This window comes from Amborella trichopoda, chromosome 9, assembly GCF_054954075.1.
Source record: "Amborella trichopoda isolate Santa Cruz 75 chromosome 9, AtrichopodaSantaCruz75HAP2 v2.0, whole genome shotgun sequence".
Taxonomy (NCBI): domain Eukaryota; kingdom Viridiplantae; phylum Streptophyta; class Magnoliopsida; order Amborellales; family Amborellaceae; genus Amborella; species Amborella trichopoda.
This window is the reverse complement of record NC_142344.1, coordinates 28,984,368-29,001,274: the sequence shown is the minus strand read 5'-3', so window position 1 is coordinate 29,001,274 and position 16,907 is coordinate 28,984,368. Positions and strand designations below refer to the sequence as shown.

At 37.0% G+C, this 16,907-nt stretch overlaps 1 protein-coding gene across 11 annotated transcripts in view; it reads right to left on the bottom strand.

Moving 5' to 3' along the window:
• The window catches only part of LOC18430385 (vacuolar protein sorting-associated protein, putative (DUF1162)), a 144,811-nt gene that overhangs the window by 48,041 nt on the left and 79,863 nt on the right, over window positions 1-16,907 (bottom strand). For 9 of the 11 annotated variants that reach the window (XR_016040549.1, XM_020664999.2, XM_020665003.2 and 6 more), the window contains exons 16-17: window positions 498-654; window positions 301-381 (exon numbers count right to left, since the gene is read on the bottom strand). The exons of 1 other annotated variant lie outside the window; for it this stretch is intronic. Coding sequence is in view for 9 of the 10 variants with exons in the window: in XM_020664999.2 (XP_020520658.2) it covers window positions 301-381; window positions 498-654 (238 nt within the window). In the remaining variant the exon portion in view is untranslated. The remainder of the gene's footprint in view (window positions 1-300; window positions 382-497; window positions 655-16,907) is intronic. One more of the 11 variants, XM_020665001.2, reaches the window with a different exon arrangement.

Genomic DNA, 16,907 nt, shown 5'->3' with positions numbered 1-16,907 from the left:
ATTGCTCAGGGTTCCCAATCCTGAACAAGGGCTATTTAGGCCTTCTTGATGTTCTTTTAGACTGAAATGAGAAGCTAGAAAGTAACCCTGATAATGTTAGATGGGATTATTTGAACCCCTTAAAGAATTTGTAAAGGGATTTGACCCATTAAAAGATATTTTTACTTGTACATGTCATTTATTCGATAAAAAATTTGGTGACCAAGAATTAGTGGAATGATTCCTTTACTGATGTAAAATGACTATCCTTCAACAATCAATTCCTTTACTGATGTAAAATGACTATCCTTCAACAATCACCTTCACTGAAATATCATGAGGGCATTTTTGAGGTAACAATTCAACTTGTACAGAAATAAAAGGTTGCCCTTGCTTCAGATTCTGCAGTCAGAACAGAAACTAGTAACTGGTATAATCAGCACACCAGAATAATTTACCCCCCCCCCTCCTTCCATCATAAGTCAACTAGGAAATGCAGAAAAGGAACCAACAAGAACCTTGCTGTTCAAACTAGCAAGCCAGATATTTGTGGTGGCAGGATCAACAATTTGTAGTTGATTAATCAAAGAAGAAACTGATGCAGACTTGCTCCAAATTTTGCACTCAAGAATAACTCCATAGGCCATCATGCGCAAAGAGTCGTTGTTAGCTTCCCTGTAGATAAATAAGAAAAATGTGAATTTGGCATTCTAAGAGACATTATATGGGACAACGTTTTAGGAAACAACTCAGAAAGTCCATGAAAAGCAATTTCTAATGCACACCACCCCAATAACTAAGCAAAATACCAACTTGGTAAAAAGAGACTTTGTGGTATTTTTTTTGAGACTTTGAGGTATTTGTGATGTACTTGAATGCCTTTTATGGTTGGGGACGACATGACTCATTATCTTTAAGAATTTGAGTTACTAATATATGAGGTTAAACCCTCTGCACACGCCTTATCGGATGTTTCTAAACAAATTTTTCTTACACCAAACTGAGAGCTCTCTCTCTCTCCAAACCCCCCCCCCCCCCCCTCACCTCACTCCACCACATCCACTACCACCACAAAAGTTCTACGGTTTTGTTGACAACAAGGTGAGTCCCTTATGGGTTTTACATAGGTTGCACTCAATGGAACTAAGAGGGTGATAATGGAGGCTTTGAACCATAGTTACCTGAATCTCTTCTCGATGGTCGCGATACCGATTGGTAAAATCTCGATTCCATCCTATATAGAATCCAGTTTTCAATATTTATTGATTCTCGATTCCACAATTGGTGAATCTCGCTTCTACATTTGTTGAAATTGGTTTCCACGTTTACCAGAATTCTACCTCTTTCCCCTTTTTTTTTCTTTTTGCTTTTTTTGATAAGTGATGATTAGAAGTTTTCAAGGCATCTAACTACTCGAGTTAGAGACTCAATCTCAAGCTGCAAGGTGTAATCATCTTTTTTGGCACGAAAATAACCAATAGAAACCATAGTGGTCCACGTTCTCTATTTAATTCTTTAAATATGCTTTGTATTGATTCAATGGAGAGGTTGCAACTCCAAGATGTTAGAAATAATTTAAAGGAAATAATGTAAACGTGCACATATGGCATGTCGGTCAATAAATGGCATTGATACATATATTTTTTCCCTCTCAGTTCCCTCTCGATTCCAAAGACGCCGGATTCTCGGTTCCATAAATGAAGGAATCTCCATTTGATATTGGTCAATTCCAACTAGGTTAGAACTCGATTCCAAAGAGCTAGGATTTTCAATTCCATCGATGTGAGGATCTTGATTCTAGTTTGGTCGAATCTCGATTCCTAAAAATAGAAATCTCGTTCCCCATCATTTCTCTTGCATGGCATCGATTCTGAAAACATAAACCCCCCAGCTGGTAGCCATTTCGGGTTAAGACGATGTGGAAGCGTGTTGGCAATTCCATGCTTCCAATCCCTAAATCGATTTGGATTTCAAATCGCTTTGCCTAACTATGGGTTGAACAATGATGACACAAATTGTGGCTCAATATAGGAGACTAAAGATAAAAGATGGGAGAGGGTGCTTGCACCATTGCATGTAGCTAGGCACCATTGCTTTCACCTGGGTATTGAGAGCAAGGATGCAAATATGGATGACTTTAATGAATGTGCTGAGAGGCTTGTCTTGGACAAAAACATCCAACATAAGATATCTACAAAACAGTTGACTTTGTACGTATACATTAAAATCATTTGGGAAGGAAATGGCAGTGGGACGAAAGACCAAATCAGATCTGGGTATCTCTCTAATTGAATAATTTCTTTCAAGATTCGACTTGCGTAGCTTCATATGATGATATAGGATATAGAAGATCGACTTGAATATAGACTTATAATGATTGCTTACAATTTGTAGGCGAATAATGAACAACATGGGAGTAATGCTTCAAACTTACAAAGGATGGCCATCTGAATATTGAGATTAAGTTGTTTCTCATCTACTTCAGAAAACAGTTGTTCATTTGAGATGTTAAGTAGGCAAGTTGCATTCTGCCAAGATTAAGAAATTTAACATTTCAAAATCAAGTTTGAATTATAGTGTTTGGAATTCAATGTATCACACAGTTACTAGTGTCTGTCTACCAAGCTCACGATTCCGCTTCATAATCCTGATTTGGGATTCTAACAAAGAGTCTTGACAGAACCCGTTTCCTTGAATTCAGGAATCTCGATTCTTTATTTTAGGAAACCTGATTCCAACTTTTTCCAAATCTCGATCCCAAGATTTATGGAATTTTGGTTCCAGCTTTTTCAAATCTCGAGTCCAACATTTATTGAATACAGATTACACATTTGATGATTCCCCATTCCACATATAATGAATCCCATGTTGATTTTTTCCTTCATTTGAATCCAAAATCTACAACATAAAGTACCTCAGTTCGTAGGTGTATGAAACTGTGATTCAATCAACATGGAATCTGACATCCACCATCATAGAATCTCGATCCAAATTTTCCACAAGATCAAGCATTGATATTCATAGGTGGACAAATTGTGATTTGCTGAATGTGGAATCTTGCCTCAAATATTCATGGATTATGATTTCTGTTATTTGGAAATACGATTGGAGAACATTATTTCCCATGGTTTATAGGTGCTCCAAACAATAATTCAATGAATGCAGTGGCTGAAGTATTTGTAACAAGAATCAACTTTCAAATGCAAATGTTTAAGAACTCAACATTTATAATCTAATGCCTTTTGTAGGTCACAATGGCAGGTATAACTATCGTAAAGGAGCATTAATGAGAGTACCATAGGACAGGCTCATATCATGTTTCTTATGAAGCTAGAATAGGCTCAGATCATGTTTCTAATAGTGTTAGGATTACCTGCCTTTTTAAAACATAATTGGTAAAGAACATTATGTTCCAATAAGACTACAACATAAACAACACCATAGTGCAGATAACTACAATAATGATATCAAAATCACATTTAAAAAATACAAGAGATAATACTTGTATCCTTTGTAGACAATTTCCCTGGTGGACTATGAGTATCTACTAATTGACCTTCCTCCTAATATTGTGTTTGATAATAGACTGTGTCTGATACACTGTAGACTGTACACACAAAAGTTATATAGTAGAACTAGAAACTAGAAAGTAGAACTAGAAACTAAAAATAAGAAAAAGAAAATATACAGAAATTCAAAAATATACAGTCTAGGACACAATAGTCAACACTCAAGACTCAACACAATAGTCAACACTCAACACCAAGAGTCTTCAGTAATCATCAACATCATCAAAAGGAATAGGGTAAGCTTCATCATATGCATCAAAATCAAGGCAATCATCATCAGAGCCACCTCCCTCTTCAATATAACGCTCGTCCTCTTCTGTTTCTTCTGAATCTACCTCTTCCTCCTGTTCTTCTACCTCCCTCTTACTAGTATGAGAATCGAGGCCATCATCATCACAGCCACCTCCCTCTTCAATATAACACTCGTCCTCTTCTGTTTCTTCTGAATATGCGTCTTCCTCCTTTTCTTCTACCTCCCTCTTCCTAGTAAGTGCAGATCAGGCCCTAGGAGTCTTGGCTTCTCAACCCTTGTCTATCATTTTATACTTTCCTGAACTCAATTATTGTATAATTTCCCCCCTGGTAGCCTCAGGAACATTTTTGCACGGGGCAACATCCACCTTAACACCGGCAAGGTGTTTTTAAACCAGTAAATGCCCCCATTAGTATCCTTTCCACAATAATTACATCTAATACGATTTTTGTCATTTGGATTCGGGTTATAACCATACTTCCAACCCAGATCACCACTTCTAGAAGAACCTGGAGAAGATATTTCCATAGAACAAAGTTCATTTTCATCATTTTCTGGTTCTTTTAAATTCAGAAGCTATCTAATCTCATCCCGAATAGCTTCAAGAACCTTTTTATAAGAAGCAACGTTCTCTTCAATATCAGCAAGGTGTTTCTTAAATCGGTTAATACCCCCATTGGTATCGCTTTCACAAAAATTACACCTTATACAATTTTTATCGTTTGGTTTTGGGTTATAACCATACTTACAACCCGGATCACTTCTTCTAAAAGTAGCAAAAATAGATCTATTCAACTACAAGGATTTTGTTCCCGTTTTTGTTTTACAGAACTCATATATTGCTTAATCTCCTCTAGAATAGCTTCAGGAACACTTTTACAATGGGCAACATCCCCTTTAATACCGGCAAGATGTTTCTTAAACCGGTTTATGCCCCCTTTCGTATCTTTTTCACAAAAATTGCATCTAATGCAAGTTTTGTCATTTGGATTCAAGTTATATCCATATTTCCAACCCGGATCTCCACTTCGACTAGATCCTGAAGAAGACATCTCAAAATAAAACAAGCAATCTAAAAAATAAATATTTGCACTTTGATTGCTCGAACTCCAAACTCCCACCTCTGAGATGTTTTCTGGTGCTAAAATAATAAAAAACACCCTCTAATAATATTATAAAACTCCAAAACTAAATCAAATCTACCTGGGTGATGTTTGGATCCGTTTCTGTAACTTTGAGAAACACTTTGATCCAATAAAAGTCACAAAATTTAGTTTTCTTGAGGTTTCTTTCTCAATAAAATGGGTTCTTCTGTGATTAGGTTTGAAATGAACCTAAAACCCATCCTTCAAACCCTTTATATTTCAAAAAAAATTAATACAACTAAAAATAATAATAAAAATCTTGCGCCTAGACAGGTTCCGTACTGCCTCAGCGGCCACCCAAGGACTATCGCCCAGGGACTTTTGCCCAGGGACTGCCGCCCAGTTTGTCCGGCTACGCTTGGGTGATGCGCCCAAGCCTTTTGGACCGCCTAGGCTTGGGCGATGTGCCCAAGCCTTCTGGACCGCCTAGGCGCTAGGCGGCCTGCTTTTTTGAGCACTGGCATGAATCTTAATTCCAAATGTATCATGATTACAAATGCATCAAAAACTTGATCCAAAGAAGGCAGAATCAAGATTTCACATATGAAAGAATCTCATTTCCATATGGGTTGATTCCAAATAGGCTAGAAACTCGATTCCTAAAGCAGTCGAAATCTCGAATCCATGTATATAAGGATCTCGATTCCATTTCGGTCAAAACTCAATTCCTATAAAGTAGGAATCGTGTTACTCGCTATTCCCCTGGTACAAACATGGATTCTTAAAATAAGAATCTTCTAGCTAGCCGCGAATCCGCGATCCCGATTCTAAAACGATTAAGAATCTCAAGAGTATCCAACAATTATGGTATTACTCAGTTAAAAATTATAGCCTTATATCAACTTATAACTCCTACACTCTATTAATAGAGTATTAATCTATTATAGATTGACTGCAATATAATATTTAGTTCATTAAGCCTCAACTCTAGCTCATAGAGTTTCTTACATGTCCATACAAAAAAAAAGGAAGTAGCTTGCGAGAAAGAGGCTCGATGATTTAGTCTTCACAAAGTGTAATCAAATGCTAAGGAAGCATGTAATGATCGTTAAAAGACGGATTCCATCGCATTCAAATACATAAAGATGCTAGTAGTGCTTGTTTAAAAACCACGGGACTGAACAGGCCTTTCTTGACAAGAGTTCGGCTTGGGATAAAGTTGAAGAAGCTACATGCATGCTTCTAACCTGATGCAAAAGGAGTCCGACCTTCTTTCGATCTTAAAACCAACAAAAATATCCAAATCTCTCTTCTAAGGAAAAAATTTCACCATAAATACAAGCCAAAAAAGATAAAAAATAAAGTAAAGAAAACCCAATCACTTTCTCTCTCTATCCCCCAAATCAATCTCTCTCTCTCTCTCTCTCTCTCTCTCTCTCTCTCTCTCTCTCTTGAGACCATATTACTATAGAAACTCCATCCTTTATCTTTTCAACATATTTCTCTCTCTAAGTTCATGTGAGCCCCACCAAAAATACAGAAAAGATCCATCTCATATGATTACCTCCTCTCCCTGTCCTAAACAAATAAAACATCCCCCCATCCTCAAAAATTTGAACTTATCCTAAATAAGTAACTTCTGCTAATTTACTGCTCTTGTCCCATTCTAAATGAAAATACCTTCAAAATTCCTCATAACAATAACTAAAGCCCAACAGAAATAACTCAATCTCATTTAAGTCCTATAGTCTCAAATAAAATATAAAAAAAGACAACTAAAAATAAAACCCCAATAGAAAATTTAAAAAAGTCTACCCCATCCCTGAAAATCAATTTTTAAAAAAAACTGATAAGTAAAAAACATTCAATCAATCTAATTCTTGCAAGCCCCAATGCGATTCGCATCATACTCGAGATGGAAAAAAAACTCGTCTCAAGTTTCTTCTGTTGCATCTTCATCCTCTCTTAGCTGATGGCGAAGCCCTACATCTCCACGCAATTGTTCTTTGTAAGGCATGAGGCGAACAACCAAAATACACCTCTGATGGTTATCCATGCGGCACATATAGGGAATTACTAACTGAGAGTTCAAAATTGACTACCCTTTATGAAGAAGAATAATTAGTTCCCGCCAAAGAATTTTGATTCCTAATCGAAGAAGCTTTCTCCCATGTCTGGTCTTGAAAAAATTTCCCTAGAAATAAGCAAATATTGACTGACTCCATGATTTCAGCATAAATCTCAAACTTTAGCGATTCTCAAAAATCTTCCAAGAAGTGAAGTTCATATTTGACAAGGATCGCCTTAGCTTATGGCAATAGCGCTATTGCATAGCCCCAAACATTACCAAGTTTAATAAATACTTTATTTGGTGTGCCAAGAACATGGCAAATAGCTACGACTACTTCAAGGCTCAGCTGATTACTTCTTTTGAGTGCAAGGAAGAAATATGGCCTAACAACTAAAAATACAGTACAAAATATCAATGAAACTATAATTGAGGTTTATGCCTACCTGCTTGTCTTCCTTATCGGATTCAATCCTCGCTAGAGGTCTCAAACTCAGCATGATATATGGGCATGCTTTACATGTTCAAGAATGGCAAGAGTTGTGGATACCAACAAGGAACTAGCAAAAATCGGTGCACTCAATGTCAAGCGTAAGCCCATGAAATTTGAAACAAAAATGAGATGCCTTCCTCCATGAACATGGACAACACAAGCTCCTATCGTTAAGCCCCATCTAAGAACATCTTTATGTTGTCAATTCTTAAAAGAAAATTGGGCATTCCACAACGAACCAAAGCCAGCACAAAGTACAATAAAAGAACTCCCCATAAAATCACCCGAATCTAAGCCCCACTTAACACCTAACCCATGAACTTGAACACTCACGGCTGAATCGCTCTAGTTCAAGCACATGCATGCACTGTTACCAATAGGGAGGGTAAAATCATAAGGTTTAAAATCACGGTAAAGCACATGAAGAAAGAAATTCAAAACGCCATGGCCCATACCTTCTTTGAGAGCTCTTACTAAAACTATCTCAAAACAAATTATTACCTTTGTAATTCATGGAATCAAGCATCAAATCTGCAGCAAGGAGCTCAATAACTTTGCCATGAGGTGACAAAAGTACATTGGCAATGCAAGGGCCATTAATGAATCCACACCTCAAAACTTCAGTAAGGATTTACATAATGGCTCTTATACTCTCCATATCTATGTGCCAATCAAATATGTAAACACCAATAAGAGTAGAATACGAAAATAAAAACCATGGGCCTCCATCTCCCTCAAGCAATTGTCTCATTATCAAAGAAACCTGAAAAATTTTGGCCAAGAATTTTGAAGTGGATCAAGATAAATCCTACATTCAGCCCATAGCTTTCAACACATAATTCATGAATTGAGATTGGAATCTGCAACTCAAAGAAAAACAATGGAGCAGTTTTTCTTTCACCACTGAGGACGATATTATCAACTTCAAAGTGGACATTACTTATGTCAAGCCTATTGTCAAGAAACGAAGTTGAAAACACCTTTAGTTCCTTGGTATGCATCTCCAATAGCCCCACAGATTTAGAAAAACATTGTGCGAAACAACACCATTATGAGCACTATCATCAATATCATTTTTCTTTGTAGGTTCTCAGATAAATAGTAGAGCGATACCCTCCTCTTCAGAAGATTTGGGTGGAATCTCCTCGTTCAACGACAACAATGATGGTTCATCTCTAACCATTAACACTTTACTTTGATCAGAAGCCAATGCCTCTACTTTCTCATCCAATCGCAAGTCCCCTAAGATTATAGTTATGGATTGCTCTTCCTTGTTCACTAAAAGTGAATCATTTGCAAACTCAATATTATCTTCAATGGAAATAATGTTAAAAGTTAACACTTCCTTCTGATTAAGATAATGATGAATTTCTTCATTGTCAGATTTGAAAGCATCCATCCTTCTATCAATAAAGTGGTTAGGTATATCCCCAATTATCTCTTCTCTTTCAACACATTCATCTATAAATACATCTACCATTTTCTCAATACATTTGGGGTTTTGTGCATCATTCAATGCATCAACCTCACTAGTGACAAATTTAGGATTTTCTTTGATTATGAAATCATATACCTATCTCTATTTACTTGTGTGATACTCAGGTTTAGCGGTAGGGACAGCAACTCCCCAAGTTGGAGTTGTCAGTCTCCTAGCTTGGGATGATTCAGTTCTAGGGCTGATCTGAATGTAGTAAAATTCTTTCTCTACTAGCCTTGACACTGATTTTCGTCTGCTCTCATATGCAAGATGTCATCGGCTTTAGGGTTGTTGGTTACCCAACTTTTCTCTACATTGGTGCTCCCGTCGATGCCATCGTGCATCGAACCCATAAGTGCAATCAAGCATAACATCCGATCGTTCTCACTCAGACTCGCACTTTGATTTATGCCGATCTTCACAAGACTCACACAATATGGATCTCACACCATAGATCTCATCTTGTTCGATTTTTACATTGTTGTGGTCTTCGTTTCTGCAACAACTTTTCAACAATCTCCGTCAAGTTGTCGATTTCATGTATATTTGGTCTTGCTTGGCATTCCTATGGTTGCGACCTCCACGACCATCCATCGTAGTTGCTAAACCCTTTCGAACCGTGCTCTGATAACAAATGAAGCAAAAGGAGCTCGGGAAATTAAATCCAGCCTTCTTTCGATCTTAAAATCAACAAAATTCAGCACCTATGGAGAAAATAAGGTGGTTGTAAATCAAGCCATAAAGAAGCTCTCTTTTCGTCAGTCATAAAAAAAACACTACAAAAATATCCAAGTCTTTCTTCTAAGAGGAAATTCCCACTTTAAATGCAATCCAAAAAATTCAAAGTCAAATAAAGAAAACCCAATCAATTTCTCTCTATCTCCCACGTCAATCAATCTCTCTCTCTCTCTCTCTCTCTCTCTCTCTCTCTCTCTCTCTCATGTACCCATATTACTATAGAAACTCTATTCTTTATCTTTTCCACATATTCTCAATCTAACTTCATGTAGGCCCCACCATAAATAAAGAAGAGATCCACCTCACGGGATTACCTCCTCTCCCTTTCCTTAACAAATAAAACATCCCCCCATCCTCAAAAATTTGAACATATCCTAAATAAGAAAGTTTTGTTAATTTACTACTCTTGTCCCATGCTAAATGAAGATACCCTCTAAGTCCCTCATAACAATAACTAAAGCCCAATAAAAATAACTTACTCCCATCTAAGTTTTATAATCTCAAATAAAATAAAAAAAGGACAACTAAAATATAAAACCCCAATAGAAAATTAGAAAAAGTCTACCCCATCCCTAAAAATCAATTTTTAAAAACAACAAATAAATAAAAAATATTTAATTAGTCTAATTCTTGCAAGCCTCAATGCGATTTGCATCACAACCCTAAGAAGGTCACCAATATGTGTACAGATATTGGAGTCAGTGAACTATGAACTAGTGGTTCTGCTATGTTTTTCAATTGACCAGAGCACTTAATGGATAGTTTAAATCTTTTACTCAAGTATACAAAGAAACCATTTACTTTTAGTACAAGGAGGTTACAATTACTCTTGTCCCTTAGATTTCAAATTGGGTGGATGTAAGAGTGTCATTGACTAGACTCAAAGTTCAAAAAAAGATTTCTCGAACTTTGTGACTCACCCCAAGCCATCCAATGTAACATCTGACGACTAGGAGCAATTGTGATCTCCTTGCAATAAAGATCAAAGGTTTCACAGTATACAACACCTTTACAATTACTCGTCGTGGTAATTACTTAGTTTCTTAGTTTAAACTTCTATTGCTAAATGTTTGCTTATTTATCACAATTACAAAATTTCATGTGATTCAAAGTACACAAATATGTCAAAGTGTTTTAGCAAATAGGCACATATATTTATATATAGACCCGGCTGCATAATATATATATATATATATATATATGAGCAATGATCCTATGAGCCCCTCACACATACGGGCTGTATAGGACCCCACTTTTGTACCGTCAGATGTGCATCTATATCTCAAGGAAAGTTTGGGATGCCAGCTCACCAGTAAAAAAGGTGTAAAGTGGTCAAAGTTAAAAAAAAAAAAAAAGAAGAAAAAGTTATGCCATCACACGCTCTGCAATGAGATAGAAACATTATGTCTTCCCCGATGAAACTTTCTTTCTCTCTCTCTTAGGTGGCCGCCTATTGGAGGTTGAGCTCGACTAACCTCGAAGTTATCTCTCTCGCTCCATCTCTTCAATACCGGCAGATACGCTCTGATCACCATTGGCATTCTGTAGTGGAGAAGAAATTGGATTGGGGCTTTAATGGCTTCATTGAGTGGGAAGTGAGGGGCCAGAGGGACTTTAGAGTTATGCAAAAATTGAGTTGAGATTCAGGGCTTTGATTTTCTTTGTAAAGATTGGAGAATCGTAAAAGATTAGATCGATTGGTTAAGAACTGAAGATGAGTTGAAGAGAAGACCAAGAAAATTCAATGGGGGCTCATATGTATCATCTTATGCGAAGATGGCGCTATTTCTCTATGTCTAAAACTTATGATCTGGAGTAGTGATTTAGCAGGGGAATTGCAGAAGGCTCATTTCTTTTCTCTTCAAGAGAGAGACCTAATTGGGCTTGGAGTTGCATGAGAGAGAGAGGGAAAGAGTTTCTGGACTTAGTGCATCAGAAGGCTTGTTTCTGAAGAGGATGAAGAAAGGAGAGAATTCTCAGAAGGAGAGGGTCCAATTTCTCCAAGCATTGCATTAAATCTGTTAAAATTTGTCAATGTGGGAAAGTCCGAGAGAGGTGTGGGTCTGCCATCTATTTACAGTGTGGAGAGAGAGAGAGAGAGAGAAAGAGAGGCATAAGTGTGAGAGTTAACCATTTTCTTGTTCTTCAAGGAAGTGGAGAAAGAGAGATCAAGTTTCATGGATTTGCAAGCATGTGTGGAGGCAGAGGGACTGGATTGGTGAGCGACAGAGGGGGGATGATCGCTGTGTAGATTTCAGCAAACATGTATTACAAGATGAATTTTAGAGAGAGAGGATTCAATGAGGTGAAGGGGCTTTTTTTATTATGGAAGGAGAAAGGATTTACTCAGAGTTACGAGCACACATATGAGGTGCAGGAAGATGAGAGAGAGCAAGAGATGTGGACCTCAGATGAGAGAGACAGAGAGCGGGGTGCCAACTAACAGTGAATAGACAGAAAGTGGGGCCCAATTTCCTATTTTTCTTTATTTTCAACTATGACCATTTCAACCAGTTGATTTTTTAGTCCCTTTACTGGTGAGTTGGCGTCCTCATTTTTTCTTAAGATCTAGATGCACATCTGACGGTACAAGAGTGAGGTCCTATACAACTGGAATGTGTGAGGGTCTCATAAGTTCATTACTCTAAAAAAAAAAAAAAATATATATATATATATATATATATATATATATATATATATATATATATATATATATATATATATATATATATATATAATTGTTCTTATTTTTTAATATTTTTTCTCTTTCAAATAATGTATAGTACAGTCTATTGAAAACACTTAAAAATGCCTATAGGTGAAGTTTTACAGTACTTCACCTATAGCCCATCACCGTCCAAAGTTTTTTTTTGGGTAAGTCAGTGGGGGAGAAGGCCCCCTACCCGTTTTTCATTAAAAAAAAGCAGAGAAAAACAATTAAAATACAACCCTATGGTAGGGCACGTGCGCCAGATCATGTAATAAAAGAGAGGAAAGAAAATCTAGTGGTCAGCGGCACCACACAGTAGCACCGGAGCCAGCAGCTACCCTCTTAGCTAGGGCATCAACAACCATGTTAGCCTCACGAAAGACAAGTGTGATGGACCATCAATGAGAAGACAGTCTGGTGCAACAATTGTCTACAATCATCTTCAATCTCCATGGAGCATTGCATCAATTCTGAATGATGTTCACAAGCAAGCCCGAGTCACTTTCAATCTAGATTGGAAAGCAATTACTTTGAATAACCAATTGAACTCCTTCCTCAAATGCCAAGAATTATGCATGGTTATTAGAAGCAAAACCAAAATGCTTTGCAAAAGCAGAAATAAAACCACCCACACTGTTCTTGATAACTCCCCCACCATCTGCTAAACCTGGATTTCTCAAGGAAGCACCATCAATATTGAGTGCAGCAATAAAACCACCCGCACTGTTCTTGATAACTCCACCACCACCTGGTAAACCTGGATTTCTCAAGGAAGCACCATCAATATTGAGTTTGTAATTATGAGTCTCAGGAAAAGACCACACTACCGAAGTAAAGGGCTCAGCCCTCTGCTGCTGCCAAGTTATCCAAAGGTTACCAATGATGGCCTTTTTTGATAAATAAAAAGACCACTTCTTAACTTCTGCTAATGCCTGAACATGCAAAGTTATTCTTTTCACAATAAGCTCTCTCCTGGTGGGTCTTGACTCAAAAACTCTTCCCTTGCGCTCTTCCCATAGAAACCAAATAGCAGTAAAAAAGATGGAACACCAAATAATGCGAAATGCATGCGATTCAAACCTGAAAAGTAGACACCACCTAAGAAAATCAGGGACAGAGGTACCAAGGACAAACCTTTTCCACATCTCCAAGCGAGTGATCTCCATACACCCTGCGCAAAGGCACATTGGAATAATAGATAAAAAAGACTGTCATCATGGTTACTACAAAAGGGACATAAAGAATCCAGTTGCATGCCTTGCTGCTATAATAAGAATGAAGTGGGCAATCGATTATGCAAGGCCAGCCATGAGAACCATTTCGCCCTTGAGTGGCATTTGGAGGACCAAACTGCACAGAAAATAGGTTGTGATGAACCTTGATGCCTAATAAAATCCCCTGCCCTTTTAATAGAGAACAATGCATCAGCAGAATGAATCTAGACCAGTGACTTCCTGAGCTGTAGAGGGAGAGTATAATTCTCAACCTCTCTCCATATATTCCTCAAAAAATCAGATGTGGGATGTGGTAGCACCCAAGCTTGAGGTACTCTGATAAAGTCTGAAACCCTCCTCCCTACAGCAGCCCCAAAATATTCCTGAATGTTATCATCGTAGAAATCTAAAACTGATTGACCTGCTAACCATGGGTCCATCCAGAAATCCACCATCTGACTATTATCAATATTCCACTATACATTGCCTCTCAAATGAAACAAGCCAAGTAAAATCCCCTTACATGCATGAGAACATCCTCTTCTGCCTTCAGCCTCCCAAATAAAGGAATTTGTAAAATATCGATGTTTGAAGAACCGTGCCAACAACGAGAATGGATTTTCCAAAATCCTCCATGCTAACTTCATCATTCCTGTGATATTGAAATCCATCATATCTCTTACCCCAAGACCTCTTTCAGCCATAGGGAGGCACAATCCAAAGTTGGAGGGCAAAATTGTTTCTTACTTTTTAATATTTTTTCTCTTTCAAAGGATGTATCTTATAGTATTAGTTTTAGGGTTTATTTCTAGGGTCTGTTCACAAGGGTAAACCTGTCATTACGAATTTTCAGTTAAGTTAGGATATATATAGATCAATGTGTTATTTGTTTGGAATCTTTTTGTACTCGAAACATTAAATTATAATATATAAGCTTTTTCTACATAATTTTCAAAAATTGAAAGAGAGAAAAGCTTAGGCTGTTGCAACCCTAGCTTGGGTGTGGAGAAGAAACCACAAGTTTATTTGACTTGTACTTGTGTTCAGCTTGTTCCTTGCTGATTTTACTGTTTCCTCAAATTCTCCTGCATCAATTTGGTGTCAAAGCCAACTATCTACATGAAAAGTACTGTAGCAGTATATGCTATAGTAGTGTACCGAGTACTGTATCACGGTAAGAGTTACTGTCGCATCAATAGATTAACAACCTAGCCGGGAAGTTATAGTGGGGGTCTAGGGTCTCTGATTTTTGCCAATATTTTGCCAAAACAACCTAGATCTTATTGATTTCCGCAATTTTTTGTTGATTATTTGTCTAGGATTTGTGATTTAGGCGAACCCATGGCAACAAGAAGGCCCATAGAAGAGAGCTTTTCGTATATCCACTTTGTGATCCTATAAATGATAGAATTGAGGAACTTGAAAGGCTACAGCAGCTAGCACAGCAGTTCACGAACCTCAATAATGGGCAAGACGGGTGACTTTCAGCCCAAGAGAATCTCGAGTACAAACCTTTTTATTTTTGGGCTCCACGAGTGGAGTCCAGTGATGAGGTTAGCGATAAAAAACCTAGACGTGGGGAACAACACTATGGAGTTTGCGATTTGAAGGATGAGATTATTGATTTTGACACAGATTGATTCGAAAATTGGCAAGTTGTAGATTGAAATTCACCACCAGCCTTCGATATATACTTCAATGACCAACAAGATTTCTTAACAGGTCCAACATATGATAAGGATCAAGATGATGATAAAGACATTTGGGACAAGGGTGAAGCATATGGAGAGAAGGCAGCAAGTGTACCGATCCAAATCATCGCCTTTGAAGAACTCATTAATATCAAGAGGTGGAGAATTCAAGATATTTAACTCATTGGAATCAGAATAGCGCAATGGGAGTGTGGTCAACTGATAAAATTGTGGCTCTGGTTTCAGAGAGTAACGAATTAGATGCGGAGAAAGCATCTAAAGACCAGAAAATTGAGTTTGAAGTTTCCTACATGAATTTCAATGGGAGTTCAAGGACAGTTGTATCTGATAAATAATTTGTATTGATTCCTTAATATACATATCAGGATCCGTTTCTTCAGGAATTCTTTTAATTACAAATAATCATTGAACCAACAAATAAGAATAAGAAAAATATGGGTTTGACACTGAATTCATCTTACCACACTCCAAAACTCGAGGATGAGTTTTTTCCAATCAAGGGAGAATGATAGAGGGAAAAATTATTCTTACTTTTAACTTTTCTTATTCCATCTCAAATTATAGTTTTAGTTTTAGGGTTTTATTTATAGGTTCTTTTAATTTATTTAAGAATTCTAGGGTTTTTATATTTTTCTATTTATTTCATGGGTACTATTCACATTGTTCATAAGTATTGTTCACAGGTACTATTCAAAAGGGTAAAACTATCATAATGAGTTTTAAGTTAGGTTAGGATATATCGGTCAATGTCTTATTTGTTTAGATGCTATTTGAACACAGAACATTAAATTGTAATATACAAGAGTTGTGTGGAGCATTCATTGGGTCATATTCCACATGATTTTTAGAAATTGAAGGAGAGAAAAACTAAGGCTTTTGCAACCCTAGCATGGGTGTGGAGAAGAAACCACAAGTTTCTTCAACTTATGCTTGTGTTTGGCTTGTTCGTTGTCGAATTTACTATGAATTCAAATTTCCCTATATCAAAAGTCCATCCAATAGTGTTTGAACTTTAATAATTTTTCTATAAATTAGATTTATCTAAAATTTTGTGGGTGTGTGTGCCTTAGTGAGGCCCACATGAGTAAAATATAAAAAAATATAATTTGGACAATAAAAATACCAAAACACCCCTATGAATATTTCAGGGTATATTCATCATTTTATTTTTCAAACAACTCTTTTCAATATTTTGTTTCAGTGCAATTTGGTCAGATGTACACGAACCCTAATATTAAGATAAATTTGATTTGTGGAAACATTATTGAAATAAAACTCTACCAGATAGTCATGACCATGTGATCGATTTTGGACCGCGATGGATTATAGGTGAGGTGCTGTAAAACTTCACCTATGGGCATCTGTAAGTGTTTTCCATAAATAAGTATCCCAGGAGAGTTTGACTACCCAACATAGGCTCATGGTTATGGACATCTGAATAAAGACATGGAAGAGAAGGGGTGAAAGTAATGGGTGTCCAAGAACTAAGTGGTGAAAGTTTAAAAATGAGAAAATAGACTTATTTAAAAATAAATTAGTTGAAGGCAAATGGAACTCCGAACATGATATCAATGTAATATAGAATGAGATGGCTGACTGTATCAAGAAA